The sequence below is a fragment of the Oryx dammah genome, unplaced genomic scaffold (genome assembly GCF_014754425.2).
Source record: "Oryx dammah isolate SB20612 unplaced genomic scaffold, SCBI_Odam_1.1 HiC_scaffold_29, whole genome shotgun sequence".
Classification (NCBI taxonomy): Eukaryota; Metazoa; Chordata; class Mammalia; order Artiodactyla; family Bovidae; genus Oryx; species Oryx dammah.
The window spans coordinates 9,679,238-9,699,258 of record NW_024070213.1 but is presented as its reverse complement, the minus strand read 5'-3'; the positions used below and the strand labels follow the sequence as shown (position 1 = coordinate 9,699,258).

At 45.2% G+C, this 20,021-nt stretch overlaps 1 protein-coding gene and 1 non-coding gene across 2 annotated transcripts in view; one reads left to right on the top strand and one right to left on the bottom strand.

Moving 5' to 3' along the window:
- The window catches only part of FAM227A (family with sequence similarity 227 member A), a 49,871-nt gene that overhangs the window by 11,473 nt on the left and 18,377 nt on the right, over nt 1-20,021 (bottom strand). Inside the window, exons 6-11 of the mRNA XM_040233289.1 lie at nt 19,767-19,871; nt 15,703-15,826; nt 13,632-13,739; nt 12,439-12,518; nt 3,832-3,901; nt 1,186-1,280 (exon numbers count right to left, since the gene is read on the bottom strand). Coding sequence (XP_040089223.1) covers nt 1,186-1,280; nt 3,832-3,901; nt 12,439-12,518; nt 13,632-13,739; nt 15,703-15,826; nt 19,767-19,871 — 582 coding nt within the window. The remainder of the gene's footprint in view (nt 1-1,185; nt 1,281-3,831; nt 3,902-12,438; nt 12,519-13,631; nt 13,740-15,702; nt 15,827-19,766; nt 19,872-20,021) is intronic.
- On the top strand, nt 10,724-10,830 carry LOC120859014. The gene has a single exon (XR_005720029.1). It is a non-coding gene; the product is annotated as a U6 spliceosomal RNA (small nuclear RNA).

Sequence of the window (20,021 nt, the reverse complement as noted above, 5' to 3'; positions counted from 1 at the left end):
TGGACCACCACGGAAGTCCCTAATCCTATTCATTTCCATTGTTTAATGAGATTTCCTCTATCTATAGCAGGCTCTCTCCACCTTGGCACTTAGCCATTTGGGGCCAGATAATCCTTTTCTGTGGGAGACTGTCCTGGGCACTGTAGAAGGCTGAGCGGCATCCTTGGTCTCCATGGAATACATACTAGTAGTACTCTGCCCCCACACCCAGTTGTGACAATCAGAAATGCCTCCAGACATGGCCAAATGTCTCCTGGGGGGCAAAACTGCCCCCAGTTGGGAATCACTACTCTTTAGCAAGATCCTACTGGGATAACAGAAACTTGGAGTCAGAAGGGAACTCATAGATCATTTAGTCCCATAATTCCTAAAGCCCCATCTCCCAGTGAGGGCCAGTCTGTGCCATTATGAAATAGCAACCCAGTATTCCAGTAATCTTGCCTGGAGAATTCCATGGACAGAGGAACCTGGTGGGCGATAGTCCACAGGGTCACAAGCAACTTCACACACATGCACACTTATTTGGCTGTGCTGGGTCTTTGTTTCAGCATGCTCTGAGCATCAGTTTCCTCACTAATAAACTAAAGAATAGCAGGAATAATTGTTTCAAAGGATGGTGACAGTAAAATAAAATATACTGTATGCACAGGTTTAGTATGGTGGTGCCGGTGGCTTAGTTGCTAAGTCGCATCCGACTGCTGCAACCCCATGGACAGTAGCTTGCCAGGCACCTCTGTCCATGAGATTCTCCAAGCAGGAATACTGGAGCGGGTTGCCATTTCCTTCCCCATAGGTTTAGTATAATGCCTGACATATAGTAAGTGTTTATTACATGTTAATTATCATCACTACCTCAGATAAACCTCCTAAGACCACCAGGACCTAGGAATTATTGTCCACGTTTTATAGAGTAGGAAACGGAGGCCTCTTTCCGTTACACCCAGGCTCCTGAGTTTCAAGCAAATAATTTAAATCTGGAGAAATCCAGGCTAAATGCTCACTCAAACTTGTGCCCGCTTCAGTCAGTAATTATCTGCAGGAGATTTCCTTACTGTATTAACCAAGTCTACAATCAGAAACAGCCCAGTTTTTACTCTGCCATTTTCACAGACCTAAATTTTCTAGCCAGAACTCCTAGCACCTTTTAAGCCATCTCTACTATGAAACTTGCAATCACGTGCTCACCTGCTTAGGAAGCATATTCTCAAGTTCTCTTGCTGCTGATATCCTCTTGACTTGTTTTGTGGGTCTCCTCAAAACCGGAGTCTGATAGGTATGCTCTGTCAGTACAATATTAGCAAAAAATGATCAATAGAATTGTCAGCCAGGATGAGAAAAGGAAACAAGAATTTAAATGACTGTGGATTTTTTAATCAGACCATTGAGACCAGAGGCTGTGGAACAACATTGAAAAGTACAGAAAGAAAAGAACTGTCAACCCAGAATTCTATATCCAGAAAAAATATCCTTCAAAAATGAAGGTGAAATAAAGACATTATCAGAAGAAAGAAAACCAAGAGAACTAATTGCTAGCAGGCCTATTTTAAATGGAGGATTTTTTTGGTGGAGGGAGGGGATGTAAGAAGGAAAATGATTCCAGAGGGAAGCCTGGAACTTCAGAAATGAAGGAAAAGCAACAGAAACTGTAAATACCTAGTTATCTATCATAAGTACAATACATACAGTAATATAGAATATAAATAATAAATATATAATATATATCGTAAACCTATCTGGTTGTATATAGTAAATATAATACTGTATTTTTCTCCTCTTACATTCTTTAAAATATGTATGAGGATCACTTTGGAATGCTGTATGGCAGTTCCTCAAAATGTTAAACATATGACCCAGCAATTCCACCCTTGGTGTACATATATCCAAGAGAAATGAAAACATATATCTACACAAAACATTTGCATATGAATGTTCACAGCAGCATTATTTATAATAGTTACAAAGTACAAATAACTCAAACAGAAAAAAATAAAATCACTATAACAGTTGTGGAATGCTTAGTGTTCAGAAGAAACTCTATAACATTTTTCATATTAGAAAAAGGCGTTTCATTTCTACTCAGTTCAAAATATTTTCTAATTTCCTTTAATTCTTCCTCTTTGACTCATAAGTCTACATGAATTGAATATATATGTAGATTTGGGGGACTTGCAAAGTCTCCCATAAATATTTACCTCTATTTGGAACCCCCTCTATACCTCTCAATGAGTGGTCCCCAAGTTTGAGGGTTTTTTAAATGGTTTTACTGAGATATAATTTACATACCTCTTTGCACCTCCCTTTCTCCATCAAGAAAAGATTGCTTAACTTTTCAAATACTGATGATGTGTGAAATAATCTAGAATGATACTTAAGAGTTTATGTTCCAACACAGTCTTCTTAGGTTCTGTATTTGTCTATTTGGCATCCATTAATTACAGGGCCAAACTAATGACCAAAGTTGTTTACATCTCCCGCCATGAACCAGAGGCCATATCTGAATCACCTTCTTTATCTAACTCTCACAGTTCAGTTCAGTTCAGTCGCTCAAAAAGTCGTGTCCGACTTTTTGTGACCCCATGCATGCCAGGCTTCCCTGTCTATCACCAACTCCCAGAGCTTACTCAAATTCATGTCTATCAAGTCAGTGATGCCATCCAACCATCTCATCCTCCGTCATCCCCTTCTCTTCATGCTTTCAATCTTACCCAGCATCAGGGTCTTTTCCAATGAGTCAGTTCTTCGCATCAGATGGCCAAAGTATTGGAGTTTCAGCTTCAGCATCAATCCTTCCAATGAATATTCAGGACTGATTTCCTTTAGGATGGACTGGTTGGATCTCCTTGCAGTCCAAGGGACTTTCAAGAGTCTCCTCCAATACCACAGTTCAAAAGTGTCAATTCTTTGATGCTCAGCTTTCTTTATAGTCCAACTCTCACATCCATACATGACTACTGGAAAACCATAGCTTTGACGAGATGGACCTTTGTTGGCAAAGTAATGTCTCTGCTTTTTAATGTTGTCTAGGTTGGTCATAGCTTTTCTTCCAAGGAGCAAGCATCTAACTCTCACACCAAGCCAATATTTCTCCTGACTTAAATCATCCCGGTCCAGGTGTCAGACAACTAGAGACAGCCTTTATGCCCTAAAGCCCACCAGAATTATTCAATATAGCCAATCCTATGCTGTTTACACTGTCATATCTGGCCTTTCCTAAGGAAATTCCAGTAAAGGCTGTGGCCTATGCCTTCTCCTTACTCCCTTCTGCCTCCTGACAACACTGGAGCTTCCTCCTATAGCCCTGCATGGCAAGCTATGCCTCCCATTTCTAGAACTGAGAATATGAAGTGTCTTTTAATGGCACTGACCTATGTAGTCACTTAGTCACCTTTGTGTTGGGCTGGCCAAAAGGCTCATTTAGATTTTTCTACACTATCTTACAGAAAAACCCAAATGAACTTTTTGGCCCACTCAATAAATTAACACCCAAGCACAAACAGGTTTCTAATTCGATAAATTCTGTTTTCTGATGGGGGAGAGGAGCAGTAATCATCTCTTAGGTTTCTTTTTCCAGTGCTGTCAATCTCTCTTCCCCACAGATATCAACACTGTGAACTCATTATCACAAAAGTGGAACTTAATTAGTGATAACCGAACTGAAAAGACAGTTATGTCTTCTCATAAGATGTTACCTACTTCCAAGACCCAAGGCTAGAACCATAAGTGTAAATGAGGACAGCAGATTAGGCTTTTAAAAAAACAACAAGAAACTAGGGTTTTGAAGATAATAACTAAATCAAAAGCCTACATTTCCCCTTTGGGTGGTTAATGTACCTTTTGGGCCATCCACTGAATTTTTCTGGGCAGAACAGGCTCTCTCATTGGTTGAATTCATATCAGCAGACTCCAGGAGAGAGAAAACACACACAAAAATCACAGAAGAACAAATTTAGTAAAACTGGTAGTGAGAGGAATACAAAAAGTACACATGCAATTTCTTAGGTATCTTTCCTTGTTCTCAGCAAAGGTACGTAAGGGAGACCTTTCAGGCACAGCTCAACAACTCAGCCCTCCATCCTGGGAGCATGGGGGAAAGAGACGTAGAAAACATGTGAGCTGGGGCCTGAGGCAGGCTGGGGTTCTAGTCTCTGCCCTGTCACAGTGGCCTGTGATCTTGGGCAAGTCAATGAATGTCTTGATTGCCTGGTTTCCTCACGGGGTTCTTAAGGGGATTAAGTCAGCTAATGAATGCAGAGCGCAGTTGTTGCTCATGCTTGAAGTGCTCTCTGCAGACATTGCATGGTTGTTTATGCAATCACTCACCACACCTCCTTCAGAAGACATTTCATTGAGCAACTACTAATGTGTCTGGCATTGAGCCAAACCTGAAACCTAGTCCCTGCTGAGAGGAGCTATGAGTCTAGCCAGGACGATAATAGGAAACCACAATTATGCTAAGGTAATTGGAAAGTACCACATATTTGTTACAGAAGTAATATAACTCGGGATTAGGTTTGCACATGAGTGACAGAGACTTGAAATTAATAGTGATTCTATTAGTAGCAATGTCTCTCCCATGTAACAGTCTGAAGGTAGGCAATTCAGGGTTTATACATTATTTCTCCTGTGATAAATCTTAGGGACTCTGACTTCTTCTAGCTCTGTTCCACTTTTCCTAAGATAGGACCTTCATTCTTAGGGTCCAAGATGGCAACTAGAGCTCCAGTCATCACATTCGCATTCCAAGCAGCAGAACAGAGAAAAGGACAAAGAGATGAAGGAATCTTCCTTTTTTTCTAGGAAGACTCCCAGAAACTGCCACCTGGCACATCTGTTTATATCTCATTTACTGGATCTTAGTCATATGGCTACACATGGATGGAAGGAAGGTAAGGAAATGTAACCTTTCCTTTACAGGTTCTCTCTTTTTAAAAAATTATGTTATGTGTGTTACGTGTTTGACTGCACCTGTTCTTAGCTGCAGCATGTGGGATCTTTAGTTCCTGCATGTGGGATCTAGTTTCCTGATCAAGGATTGAAACCTGGCTCCCCTGCATTAGGAATGCAGAGTTTTAGCCACTGGACCACTTGGGAAGTCTCTCTCTTTTCTACAGGGGGAGGAAACAACAAATATTGGGAAACAGCTGATAATCTGTCACAAGCAATACCAGCAGAGTATTCTAGGAAGCCCCAGTGGGAATGCTTGATTCTGTTTGGGGCAGAGCTGGAGGGCTTCCAAGGAGAGAAGACATTTTCATTCTGTCTTTAAAGATGAGTAGGAGTTTGGCAGTCTTAAACAGATGGCCCACCAAGTGGCAGACAAACAGCCCTCCAGCCTCAACAATCATCACTTTGCTTTTACATAAATATGATATTTGAATGGGAAGAAGAAAGCTAAAAGGACTTCCCATCCACCATGCAGCTGGTTGTCCAACAGCAGCTGCGTTTTACAGTGTCGAAGTGGTTACTTGGATTTGTTAGAGAAAAGACACTCCCAGAGCTCAGTGAAGCATCACACTCATTGATTACAGGCTTCAGAGAGCTCTGTCATGGAGCGGACAGTAGTCACAAGGAGATGGACTTGGTTGAAGTCATTAGACCTTCGCATTTGTTGGAGAGGCAGTAGGATGATGCAGAAAGAGCTCAGATTAATAGCTTTCTATGTCAGCTGAAGTTAGTCATGTGGCCTGGGGCAAGTTTCACCAGTTTCAGTCTATTTCTCCTTTTGTTAGATAAAGATAATAACGACCTACCATGCAGGGATGCTGTAAACGCTAGGACAGGATACACACAAAGAAAATTTGCACCTGGTGGACTCTCCAAATTATCTTCCCACCCATTCTCATGTGTTCTGATCAGCAAACCCCTCTCTGAGCATGGGAGGCACTGTTGTTGGGATGGGGGCGTAAATTAAGACCCCTCTGGGACCCCCTTCCCACCGCAGCACAGTGGAGATGGGACCGTTCTGCCCTGTCACCCTGCCACTCAGATTCTGCACACTGAAGGCTTAGCTGTGATGGAATAGAGCAGCAGGGAGACCAGCTTTTGAGCCACTGTTGACACTCAATCTTGGGATGCCCAGAAACGTCTGCGAGAGACGTGGGCTTGGCAGATCTGGTATCAGCAGGTACAGGAATGAATGTCAGGAATTTGGGTCATTATTGTTAAATGACCCTTATGTACCTCTGCTCTGGAACTTGAGGAAATTCTGGTTAAAATGAGAAAACATTCTGACAGGACATGGCTAGACAACAATTTATGGGATGGCACCTCTCCCTGGATTGAATCTTTAAGAATTAGTACCAATCATGGGCTTCCCCGGTGGTCCAGTGGTGAAGAATCTGCCTGCCAATGCAAGGGACATGGGTTCGATCCCTGGTCCAGGAAGAACCCACATGCTGCAGAGCAACTACACCCGTGCGCCACAACTATTAAACCTGTGCTCTAGAGCCTGGGATCTGCAGCTATTGAAACCCTTGAGCCCGGAGCCATGCTCCACAACAAGAGGAGTCCCAGTTGGCAGCAATTAGAGAAAGACTGTGAGCAACAGAAACCCAATGCAGCCAAAAACAAAATTAATTAATTTTAAAAATACCAGCCATGATGCCCATTTCATAAACAAGAACACAAAGGCTCAGATTTGCTCTAGAACTGATAAAGCTATCTACCTGATAGATGGCCTCACCTAGATGAAAATTTAGCTCTTCTGAACCAAGCCTAGTATGTCTTCCTGCCTGGGCCTAGGGCTGCACAGTGGTCATGCACTCGTAGTTTCCATATTTTGTCACAAATATGTAAAACTTGGGAAGAAATTGTTTTTTTCTGTAACCCTGGCCTCTCTTTCAGTCTATGTTTCACTACCCATGTGACATCTCCACTTGCACCTCTCACAGGCATCTTAAAGTTAACAAGTTCAAAACTGAATTCTTGATAGTCTCCTACCCCAGATCTTACACTTTCCATCTCACAAACCCCGCACCCTGTTCAGCTGCGTAAGCCACACACTGGAACACATCCTTGACTCCTCTCTTTCCTTTTTATCCACCCCACTCCCAAAGCCATCCATTAGCACGTCCTGAAAGATCAATATCCCCAAAACACATTCTAGGCCTCTCTGCTTCTTGCTTCCTGCTGTCACTGCCTCTTCCTTGAAAGTCGCTCAGTTGTGTCTGACTCTTTGCGACCCCACGGACTAGTCCATGGAATTCTCCAGGCCAGAATCCTGGAGTGCGGAGCCTTTCCCATTTCCAGGGGATCTTCCCAACCCAGGGATCGAACCCAGGTCTCCCACATTGCAGGCGGATTCTTTACCACCAGAGCCACAAGGGAAGCCCTTAGACAACTACAAAAGCCTCCTAACTGGTGTCCTGTCTCCTCCCTTCATTATATTCTCCATCTTCAGAAAACAGTGGGATCTTTTAAAAATAGAAATCAGATGTCACTCCCCTATTTAAGCACATTCCTGTAGCACTGAAATTATATCCATACACCGTACTGTGGCCGAGCCAGAATATATTGCAGAATATATATTGCAAAATATATACTGCAGAATATAGCCCCTGCTGCTTTTCCAGGATCAATCCCTGCCCCTCTTCCATACTCACACTGGGCTACAGGATCACTGGCCTTCTCCCTGTTCCCTGAAAATATCAACTCCCCACTTTTGCTTCAGGGCCTTTGCACATGCTGTTCTCATTTCCTGGAAGGTTCTTTCATTCACTTTTCTAATGGCTGACTCCTTCTCGTCCTTTGGTTCTCAACTCATATGGCACATCGTGGAGGTGTTATTTGTCACACGTTCTCGATGTACTCCATGAGCTTCCCTGGTGGCTCAGACTGTAAAGAATATGCCTCAGTGAGGGAGACCCGGGTTTGATCCCTGGGTTGGATGATCTCCTGGAGAAGGGAATGCAACCCATTCCAGTATTCTTGCCTGAGAATTCCATGGACAGAGGAGCCTGGCAGGCTACTGTCCATAGAGTCGCAAAGAGTTAACTGGACACAGCTGAATCACTAACACTTTCTTTTTTTTTCCTCCATGTAGCTAAGACCCAGGCCCCAAAGTGACTGAAAGACTTCAGCTACTCTCCCAGCTTCTTCTGTGGCTGAGTGCAGACATTTTACCTAGGCTCTCGCCCTCAGATGCAATGCACCTGCCTGAGGATTTAAGATGGAAATAGGGAACGTGAGGAAGAGAGGAACCAAGCAGACTTTAGCTTCTGGAAAGACTGTAATAGGAGCAACTGGTTTTTCAAGGAAAGAAGAGTGGAGTTCTGAGCATTAGTCCCCACTACTATAGGTCAGTGCACAGCATTCTTGGTGGCACGGCCTCTGAAACTAATGCCCTGGCCCATCCTGGGGAACCACATACCACTAATACTCTTTATTATAGCACTAATACTAATTATAGGATTGGAGGTAGGAGGAGAAGGGGATGACAGGACGAGATGGCTGGATGGACATGAGTTTGGGTAAACTCCGGGAGTTGGTGATGGACAGGGAGGCCTGGTATGCTGCGATTCATGGGGTCACAAAGAGTTGGACATGACTGAGCGACTGAACTGAACTGAACTGAATACTATTTATATTACTATTATTCCACTAATACTAGTACCACTAATACTCTTTATTATAATATATTCTTCCTGTTTAAAGCAGCTGGATTAGCTTCTGTGTTTGCAAATAAAAACTACAATGATGATGACTCCTTATAAAGGTCTTATTTGACTGTTCTCCCGTATTTATTAAGTGAACAAGTGACTCAGTCTCTAATAGGTAGGAGCCCTTACTTATAGCTGAGCCTCACAGGGGAAGCCAGATACATAGTTGGATGCTTTTTTATTCCCACTCTGCAAATTCACAACATGAAGCTGGAATAGGGCATACCACAGGGTAAGACTTAAAACCTGCTGCTCGTCCGTTCAACTGTGGACTCCCAGACAGATTGCTGCCACTGAAAAGCACATTTTGAACACAGCCAACTGTCTCCCTGAGCAGATGGGAAAGCGTGTCTGCTAAAAACAAGAGAGAAGCTCTGTCCCCACCGTGGAATTCGATGACTCCCTCCATTCTGGTTTGCCCAGTAAAACTTCAGCTGCTTTTAAGGTTGGAAAGCTTTTGATTATTTCTATTCTGGGGCAGAAAATGGACTCTCTTAGCTGGGTTTCTGAAATAACTGTCGGAAGATTTTATGTATTCCAGTACAAAGAAAATACATTTGCTTGACACAGTTGTGACAGGCAGTGCAAAAACACTGAATAATATTTTGTTCTCGGTCTGGGAGTGACAGCTGTCCCTCCACAGTGACTGTTCTGTCTATACTTCTGGAGGCTGATATTTATACTGTGTGTGCATGCTCAGTGGTACTCTTTGTGACTTTTTGCAACGCCATGGACTGTAGCCTCCCAGGCTCCTCTGTCCATGGACTTTCCCGGGCCAGAATACTGGAGTGGGTTGTCATTTCCTACTCCAGGGGATCTTCCTAACTCAGGGACTGAACCTGAGTCTCCTGTGTCTCCCACATCGGCAGGCAGAGTCTTTACCACTGAGCCACCTGGGAAGCCTCCTGATATTTATAGAGCAGTGGGACACCTGGGTTCGACCCCTGGGTTGGGAAGAGTCCCTGGAGGAGGGCATGGCAATCCACTCCAGTATTCTTGCCTGGAGAATCCCCATGAACAGAGGAGTCTAGCGGGCTACAGTCCATGGGGTCGCAAAGAGTCAGACACAACTGAATGACTAAGCACATTATATGCTAAGCAGAGGGTGAAGAGTTGACATGATGACCTCCTCTGTGAAGTCAAGAGACAATTGTTGAGTATCTTTGTGCTCAGCCTATTGCAGGAGCTTGAGATAGAAGAGGGATAAAGGAAAAGAGGTCCTGTTCTCATAGAGTTCATATTCTAATAGGGGGAGACAGATACTGAACAATATATAAATCCTGCAGGAAGAATAGCAGGGGGCTTCCCTGGCAGTCCAGTGGTTAAGACTCTGCATTTCCAATGTAGGAGGTGTGAGTTCGATCCCTACTGGGGAACTAGGAATCACACATGTCATGTAGACAAGAAAAAAAATAAAAAGAATAGCAGGGAGCATGATATGTACTGTACGGGGAATCATAGGCAATATGATAACAGAGAGTGACTGGGGGGCCAGGGACATCACTAAGTAATGACAGAAAGTTGGAATCTGAAGGGCAAGAAGGAGCCAGCCTCTCCCTCAGGAACCCTCAGGGAAGCACGTTCCAGGTAAAGGTGACAGCTGATGACCCAACTGGACACAGGCCTGGAGTGTCCCAGAGGCAGAAGGAAGTGCAGCGAGGGAATGGAAGTGAGGAGGCAGGAGAGAGAGGTGGAGGTGGCTGAATTCTGCAGAGCAATTCAGGCTGGGTTCAGGGGACTGGGGGCACTGGAGAACTGGTGAGGTTTAAGCCAGGAACAACCTCAGCTAGTGTGTGTCTGAAAAAGGTCACTCTGTTGTTGTGTAGAGAGCAGCTAGGGCTAAGAGTCAAAGAACAGAGCTCACGAAGAGGCTACGGCCATGGGCCAGGAGAGGAGTGTCGCGCAGGTTGGGAGTCAGGGCTCGTCTCCCCACGCCCCTGCTTTGCTAAGTTGAGGGCCTCCTGGGAAAGCCAACAGGGCAGTTGGACAGACCAGATGAGTCCTGAGCGTGGCCAGGGTTTAGAGGGAGATTTGGGCGTTACTGGCATGCAGGAAACCAGCAGACCGTGCTCGCTTCGGCAGCATATACACTAAAGTTGGAACAATACAGAGAAGCTTAGCATGGGCCCTGTGCAAGGATGACATGCAAATTCATGAAGCATTCCATATTTTTCAGACATAAAGAACAGACTTTTGGACTCAGTGGGAGAAGAAGAGGGTGGGTGGGATGATTTGAGAGAATAGATAGCATTGAAACATATACATCACCATATGTAAAATAGATTGCCAGTGGGAGTTTGATGTATGACGCAGGGCACCCAAAGCTGGTGCTCTGTGACAGCCTGAAGGGATGGGGTGGGGAGGGAGGTGGGAGGAGGGTGTTCAGGATGGAGGGGACACATGAATGCCTATGGCCACTTCATATTGATGTATGGCAAAACCCATCACAATACTGTAAAGTAAGTATCGTCCAATTAAAATAAATAAATACATTTTAAAAAAAGAAAAGAAAGCCACTAGACCAGACGAAATCACCTGGAAAGGATATCTAGATAGAGAGGGAAGGGGCTAGGACAGAACTGACTGATGAGATGGGGAGCTAGCAAGAAAGATAAGAGGAGGGGCAGCCGGCCAGAAAGGAAGACACTCAAAAAGTCTGATAACAAAGAAGCTAAGAGTTAAAAAAGGATTTCAAGGAGATGAGAGCAACCAGCCATATGAAACAGACCAGAAGAGGGAACAGACTGGGGGCCAGGCCAAGTTGGCCAGAGCAGGTGCAGAGGAGCACAGCAGGCAGAAACCATAGGGTGGCTGAGGAAGAGATGTGGGGGCAGACAAGTCTTTCAGGAAATTCTGGGGGACAGGCAGCAAGAAACGAGGGTGCAGAGACAAAGTGGGTTTTCTCTGTAAAGGCAACAGATGCTAGAGGACTGTTCAACGATGGGAGTGAACCAACAGACCGCAGCGAGGGAGGTGGAGGAGCTGAGCGGGGAACGATGCTGCAAAAAAGATGGTGCCAAGTGCAGGAGTGGAAGCTGAGGGGTGAGGTCCAAGCACAAGGGCGAGGGCCCTTCCTCCTAGACAGCAGACTGCGAGGGTACAGACGGGGGCAGGTGGTCTCGGGGCAGGCAGGCGAGGGCCTTCCTACTGACTGCTTCTTCTTTGTTGTCTTTTTTTTTCTATTTCTCTGGTTAGGCCCTGTGGCAGGCATGCAGGATCTTAGTTCCCTGACCAGGGAACGAACCCCTGCCCCTTCTGAGGCCTGGAAGGCTGAGAGAGGGCCATGTTTAGGGTCGATGGGGACAGGATAATGTAATTAGATTTGTGTTTTGAAAAACTTGAAGGGATATGAGAGCCTGAGGCAGACGGGAGCCTCCTGCAGTAGCGAAGGGAGCTCAAAGTGGGGTGTTGGAAGTGGAAGGCAGAGGGGTGGTGGTGCCCGGCGCGACACAGGAGGGAAGATGAACCAGGAGGAGAGGAGCAAGGAGGTGTCGGGAGGATGTCCAGGCTATGGAATGAGATGAGGCTCACTGGGGAGGAGAAGATACAAAGATACGTGTGCTGCAGCTGACACTGGAAGATGGTTTCCTTTCCTCTCTCCTCCCAATCCCAGCACTTCCGGCTGCCCTTTAGCACCCTCACTCATCCCTGCAGACCTGAGGACCCAGATCCAGGGCCCCTCCCTGAGATGACGGCGCAAGGAGTGCAGAGATGTGCAACCAACCAGAAGTCACTGAAGCTTAGGGGGCTCCAAAGATCTGGGTGTGGGCCTCACACTTACATGATGGCAGCAGGTCCTCCTGTTCTGAGTGGCTTTCCAGACGGAGTACCTCTTAGCAGTGAGGAAAGACAAGTCTCTTCCTAGGGAAGAGGAAAGAAAGTAGTTCGTCAGTTCCTTCTTATCTTGAGGGTGACACCAGAGCAGTAACTCTGAGACGGCCCCTCCCTGGAGGCTATGAAAGTGAGAGTCACTCAGTCAGGTCCGACTCCTGTGACTTCATGGACTGTAGCCCGCCAGGCTCCTCTGTCCATGGGATTCTCCAGGCAAGAATACTGGAGTGGGTAGCCATTCCCTTCTCCAGGGATCTTCCCCACCCAGGGATCAAATCCTGGTCTCCCTCATTGCAGGAAGATTCTTTCTGAGCCATCAGGGAAGCCTGGAGGCTACAACAGCAAGACGACTGGCATCGGGCAACCCAGAGCCTCTCTGTCATTCTACCTGCTGAGTGACCTCGGGCAAATTACCTAACGTTTGATCCTGTGAAAGGGTGTGAATACTAACTACTTCAAAGGGCTGAGGAGCCAATTAAAGGAAATAATGTCTGCAGAGGGTAAACAGGGCAAGCACTCAACTCACAAGAAGAAAACAAAAAGCATTGGCTTTAAAAGACAAAAACTCAGAACCTTGCAAAACTGAAATAAGTAAATCTTGAACTAAACACTTAAAAGAGTAACAACCTATCAAATTCTTATGATGTTAAATTTAATATTCACTGAAATGTCATTAATTGTGAAGACAATTTCCAGGTGAGATTTTTTTTTTTCTTTTTACTTTGAAATTCCTGGGTGTCCATGATGTCTGCTGGAGGCTAGTTTAGGGTACGTGAGAGCTAGCCTTCAGAGAGAACCAGGTCAGAGGATTTCGGTATTAAGGTCCCTCCCTGCCCAGACTAGGGGCTTCCCAGGTGGCACTAGTGGTAAAGAACCTGCCTGCCAATGCAGGTTAGATGTAAGAGACAATGGTTTGATCCCTGGGTCAGGAAGATCCCTTGGAGAAGGGAATGGCAATCTGCTTCAGTAGTCTTGCCTGGAGAATCCCATGGACAGAGGAGACTGGAGGGCTACAGTCCATAGGGTTGCACAGAGCTGGGCCCGACTGAAGCGACTTAGCACAGCACAGCAAGTGCCTGGACCAGGTGGCAGGTGGATGTGGCAGTGGGCACTGGGGATGGTAGTCCCTAGCTGGCACCTTACCCTTCAGCAGTCTTCTTCTCTGCAACATTAATTCTTCTCTCCGGAACCTCTCTGGATCCAGTTTTGAGTAGTCCCAGCTGTTATAGCTGTGTGGGCAAGGATATATACCTGAGAAGGAGTTAAGAGCGGTCATGAAAACTGATGCAGAAGAGGAAGGGAGGCAGGGAACATATGCTGGTCCTGGGGGGCCTGGGCTTCCTGCATGAGCCCTCCCCCATGCTGGCCTTGTAGCCTGGCACGAGCCACTTCCTCTCCGTGAGACTGGTTTCTTCATTTGGAGAAGGGAGATGTGAGGCCAACCCTGCCCTCCCGACGGCGTGAGGGTCAGATCACACCACAGACGTGTGAACCTGCCGCGTGCTATGTAGGTGTGAAGGCACTGTCACTGTTTTTCCTGTCTATCTCCTCTGCTCTTACTGGAACTCCTTGAAGGCAGGGGCTGGGTCTGGTTCATCTCTGCACCTCCAGGGCTTAGTATTGGATCTGGCACATGATAAACAGGTTCTTAGTAAAGCTTTGTTCAACATATTATTATACTTGGTTCAGTACCAGAAATGGCTTTGCCTGAAATGTCAAATGGTGATGCTCAGGGGGCTGATACCTTTCTTTTAAGGAAACCATGTGTTTCAGAGTCTTGATTTCTTGGAATCTGAATCCTCAGACAGTACAGAAATTCCACTATCTCCTTCAGTTATTTGACGTAGGAAGGAAAAGCCCAAAGATTACTTAAAAAAATTCAAGCCCTTATACTAAGCTCCTGTCTCCACTGGACAAAGTAAGCAGGCAGGAGGCTTATTACTGGGGGTCAACTGGGGAAGGAGGCACAGCCTTGGACAAAAAAGGGAATAGGAAGAAAGAACAGAAAAGATAGAGTCAGAAGGGGAGGTGAGACGGTGCAGTGGTCAGACTTAGCTTCACAGTGGGGGCGCCTGGGTCTGAATGCCTGCTCTCAATGCTGCATGTGTTAAAAGGGCTGGGAATTATGTGAGGTGAAGGATGTGTTAACTAATCTGCTTGTGGTAAAAACTTCACAACATATATGTGCATCAAATATTCACACTGTACACCTTAGACTTCCACAATGTCATATGTCAATTCTATCTCAGTAAAGCTGGGGGAAATTTTCTTCCCTGACACAAATGATTCAGGGGGCCTAGACTGCTTATAAAACAACGTAGCTGATGCTAACCATCTGCTTCCCTGGAATTTTGGTACATGATAGACAGAGGTGCCTACATGAGCAGCCCCCAGTAAAAAACTTTGGGCACTGTTTCTCTAATGGACATCTGGGCAGAAACCATCACACACATGTGGCTACATGTTCATTGCATCGGGATGAGGGGCTCTACATCAATGGGAGGAGGAAGCCTGCACGTGAATTCCTTCAAACTCTGCCTGTCTGTCCCCTTAGGATCTGGTTATGTATCCTCACTCCATTGCAATAATAATTCTTAGTTATAAATACAACTGTATGCTGAGATCTGTGAGTTCGACCACATCTCCTGACGTGGAAGTGATCCTCAACACAGGAGGAAATGTAAAAAGTGCTTACTTAGCACAGGGCTCAGTCCACAGGGGACTTCTCAGCTTTCAGTGACTTTAGAAGATATCTGGGTTGAGATAGGGCGAGTGAGGAAGGAGACTGAAAAATAGTTGAAAAGCAAACATCAAACTGGCACTGTGGTGTGCTGCAGGGAGATAGAGAGACAACCCTGCGTCACACGGGGTCACACTGGGGGTGGAAGGTAGGACCACCTGGCCAGCACACGGCAGGGGGTCCTGGGTCCACCCACCTACAGCACATGGTTACCGGGCAGAACTGCTGAAACCTGCTCCCTGCAGATGCAGCCAGGGACAAAGGGGGACGAGGACTGTCTCAGACTGCTTGAGGAAGCAGGCTCATGGGTACTCCTTGGGATCTAACTGCACACTTTACTTTCCTGCTTGTCAAGGAGAGAAAAGGACAACTGCCTCAATGAGGAGGTGTGATGGCAAACAGGAACCTACCTGGGCTCTGGTGGAAGACGTGTATCTGGAATGGCTTTCCCAGGAGAAAGCAGCCCCCTCTCACCTGAAATCCACAGGCTCATCGTGTTGCAGATGTCAGACTTGAACTCGTGCGTGTTGAACCAGGACTGAGGGAAACAGCAGCAGAAGCTGGTGTACAGGGCTTTGCTCAGAAGCGATGGCAACCTCTAGGGGGCAAAAGGAGCCCGGGCAACGTTCTGGACATTTCCACACCCAGCAAAGAGCCCCTGACTTCAGAAAGGACCTGTGATAAAACGTTCTACCTGGCACTGGGCTACCTTCCTGATCACATGCTTAGCGTTCGCGCTCAGTCGCTTCAGTTATGTCTGACTCTCTGCGACCCCGTGGACTGTATCCTGCCAGGCTCCTCTGCCCATGGGATTCTCCAGGCAAGAATACTGGAGTGGACTGCCTTCTCCTTCCAGGGGTCTCCCTGCCCCCGGGATCGAATCCACACCTCTTTCGTCTTCTGCATTGGAAAGTGGGTTCTTTTTCACTAGTGCTACCTGGGAAGTCCACGAGGGGAGCAACTTCCATCTGCAGCTGCCACATATCTAGGTGGAGCCCTTATCCTATGTGGAGACCACACCTCGAACATCGTGCTGTGGTGGCCAACAACCTTCCCCTCCTCCGGTTCCTCTGCACATGGTCTGTGGCTCAGCCCTTTCTACCACCTGGTCAAAGAGTAGCTCAAAGATGACAAGTACATTTGACATACCCATCTTGCTCCATCCCAGAGATAATCTTAAGTCTTACTGAGTTTTTTCACACAGTGCACAAGTGGTACTTCTGTTTCTTTTCAGCTATGCTTAGGCTCTAATTATACATTTATATCTGGCTTTATTCATTTAACATCATAACATAAATACTTCCCCAGGTTATTATAAACTCTTTGGAACTTTTTTTCAAAAGTGACCTTCATAATATTGTGTGAGTGGCCATTTCAAAATTTACTTAAACATGACAAGATATTGTCATATTTCTAAGACTTTGCATTACAAATTATGCAGAGTAATTATATTTATTTATGAAGTTAGCTCAGTATCTGGCGCATATTAGGCAGTTAAAAATTTGTTGAATGCATGAATGAAAGCAGCTTTTACTATTTATTAGGTTACGACTTGCATTAGATGGTATGATAATAGTAATCATGGAAGCTGTTATATACTGGGGGCCCATCAAGTGCTGGGTGATGTCAGATGTCTTACAAACACAATCTCATTTAATCCTTAGGACAACTTGGTGAGAGAGGCAGTATTAATATTATCCCCATTTTATGGATGATGCAACTGAGACACAGACAGCCTAAGTGACTTGTTAAGCAGACGCTTTATCAGTATAAGTGCCTTTCAGCACATCTGTATCAATTCACTTTCCACTCAGACTGTCCAAGGGAAATTCCTATATCCTTCATAATCCTGGAAGTGATACTTTTTAATCTATGCAATCTAGCAGGTAAAAAGGAGAATTGAATGATTATTGCTTTAATTTAGATTTTTGATTGTTGTCAAAGATGAACTTTTTCCCCATTTGTATTTCTTCCCTAGTGAATTTCTGGCTTATGTACTTTGTCCATTGGTCCATTTTTCCTACCAATTTGTAAGACTTCTTTATGTTGTACGGCATATATGCTAACAGTATTTTTGCATTATTTCTCATTTGCCTCTTTGCAGTAATTTAAACAATTTATATACTAATAATTAAATCAGTCTTTTACGGTTATTCCCTTGGGGTCATATTTAGAAAGTCTTGCCCCATCCTCAAATCCTCAAATCATATAAATGTTCACTCATATTTTCTTCTAGCAACCCTTTTAGTGTGTATAAATATACATACACATATATGTATATACATGCTGTTGTTCAGTCACTAAGTCGTGTTCAACTCTTTGTGGCCCCATGGACTGTAGTCTACCAGTCTCCTCGGTTGATGGGATTACCCAGGCAAGAATACTGGAGTGACTTGCCATTTCCTTCTCCAGGGGATCTTGCTGACCCAGGAGCTGAACCCATGTCTTCTGCTTGGCAGGTGATTCTTTAACGCTGAGCCACCTGGAAAGCCCACATATATACATACACAGTGCTGCTAAGTTGCTTCAGTCGTGTCCAACTCTGTGCGACCCCAGAGACCGAAGCCCACCAGGCTCCCCCATCCCTGGGATTCTCCAGCCAAGGACACTGGAGTGGGTTGCCATTTCCTTCTCCAATGCATGAAAGTGAAAAGTGAAAGGGAAGACGCTCAGTCGTATCCGATTCTTAGCGACCCCATTGACTGCAGCCTACCAGGCTCCTCTGCCCATGGGATTTTCCAGGCAAGAGTACTGGAGTGGGGTGCCATTGCCTTCTCCATACATACACACATATATAAAAAGTATATATGTATATTCCTAATTTTGAAATCACATATTTAAATGCTATAAAAATAAATAAAATAGAGAAGGAAGTTTCTTATAATCTCATTTCCTGAGTTTTCCTGGATCAGGAAGATCCCCTGGAGAAGGGAATGGCAACCCACTCTAGTATTTTTGGCTAGAGAATCCCATGGACTGAGGAGCCTGGTGAGCGACAGTCCAAGGGGTCAAAAACAGTCAGATAGGACTGAGCAACTAACACTTTCACTTTCATTCCCTAGAGATGAGCATTGCTATGAGTTCAGCAAATATTTTTCCAGACTTTTTTTCCCACTCATAGGTACACATACATATATATATATACTTTTTATAATATGGAGTTGTATAAGTTGCTTTGTTTTTCACTTAAAATATATCACTATATCTTCCCAATCAGTATATAGAGAGCTACCTTATTTTTTGTAACTGCTGCATTCAGTTCAGTTCAGTCGCTCAGTCGTGTCCGACTCTTTGTGACTCCATGAGGTGCAGCATGCCAGGCCTCCCTGTCCATCACCAACTCCCAGAGCCGACCCAAACTCATGTCCATGGAGTCAGTGATGCCATCCAACCATCTCATCCTCTGTCGTCCCCTTCTCCTGCCCTCAATCTTTCCCAGCATCAGGGTCTTTTCAAATGAGTCAGCTCTTCCCACCAGGTGGCCAAAGTACTGGAGTTTCAGCTTCAACATCAGCCCTTCCAATGAACACCCAGGACTGATCTCCTTTAGGATGGACTGGTTTGATCTCCTCGCAGTACAAGGGACTCTCAAGAGTCTTCTCCAACACACAGTTCAAAAGCATCAATTCTTCTGCACTCAGCTTTCTTTAAGGAGAAGGCAATGGCACCCCACTCCAGTACTCTTGCCTGGAAAATCCCATGGACAGAGGAGCCTTGTAGGCTGCATTCCATGGGGTCGCTAAGAGTTGGACATGACTGAGCGACTTCACTTTCACTTTTCACTTTCATACATTAGAGAAGGAAATGGCAACCCACTCCAGTGTTCTTGCCTGGAGAATCCCAGGGATGGGGGGAGCCTGGTGGGCTGCCATCTATGGAGTCGCACAGAGTCAGACACGACTGAAGCGACTTAGCAGCAGCAGCAGCTTTCTTTATAGTCCAACTCTCACATCCATACATGACTACTGGAAAAACCATAGCCTTGACTAGACGGACCTTTGTTGGCAAAGTAATGTCTCTGCTTTTGAATATGCTACCTAGGTTGGTCATAACTTTCCTTCCAAGGAGTAAGCGTCTTTTAATTTTATGGCTGCAATCACCATCTGCAGTAATTTTGGAGCCCAAGAAAATAAAATCTCTCACTGCTGCATTACAAGTCAGTATATGAAACTATCAGGCTTCCCAGGTGGCTCAGTGGGTAAAGAATCTGCCTGCAGTGCAGGAGACGCAGGAGACGTGGGTTTAATCCCTGGGATGGAAAGATTCCCCTAGAGGAGGGCATGTCAATCCACTCCAGTATTCTTGCCTGGAGAATCCCAAGGACAGAGGAGCCTGGCAGGCTACAGTCCATAGAGTTACAAAGAGCCAGACTCAACTGAAGCAACTTAGCATGCAGCATGCATGCATATGAAGGAAGATACCACAACTTACTACTAATTACTTTCTTATGGGGAGAATGTTAAGGGCATTAACTTGGAATGGGCAGTGAATAATTGTCTAATATGATTTGGTTTTCCTAAATAGTGGTTGATGCTCACTTTTAAGAGAGCCTCTTCGTAATGGGTCCTGGATTCACAAAACAAAAGCAAAGCATAGTTCTGGGCTATCCGGTCGAACAGCTTGCTCTGGACCTCCTTCTTTGGCTACCAGGAATACAAATAGAGAAGGAATTACAAGAATTACTTGTTGAAACAGTCAAGGGCTGAGAACCTTAACTAAGTGTTTCTCTCATTTTTAGGAATCTTATTTGCAAGGTATTTAATCTCATATTATTTATGAAATGCTATACTAAT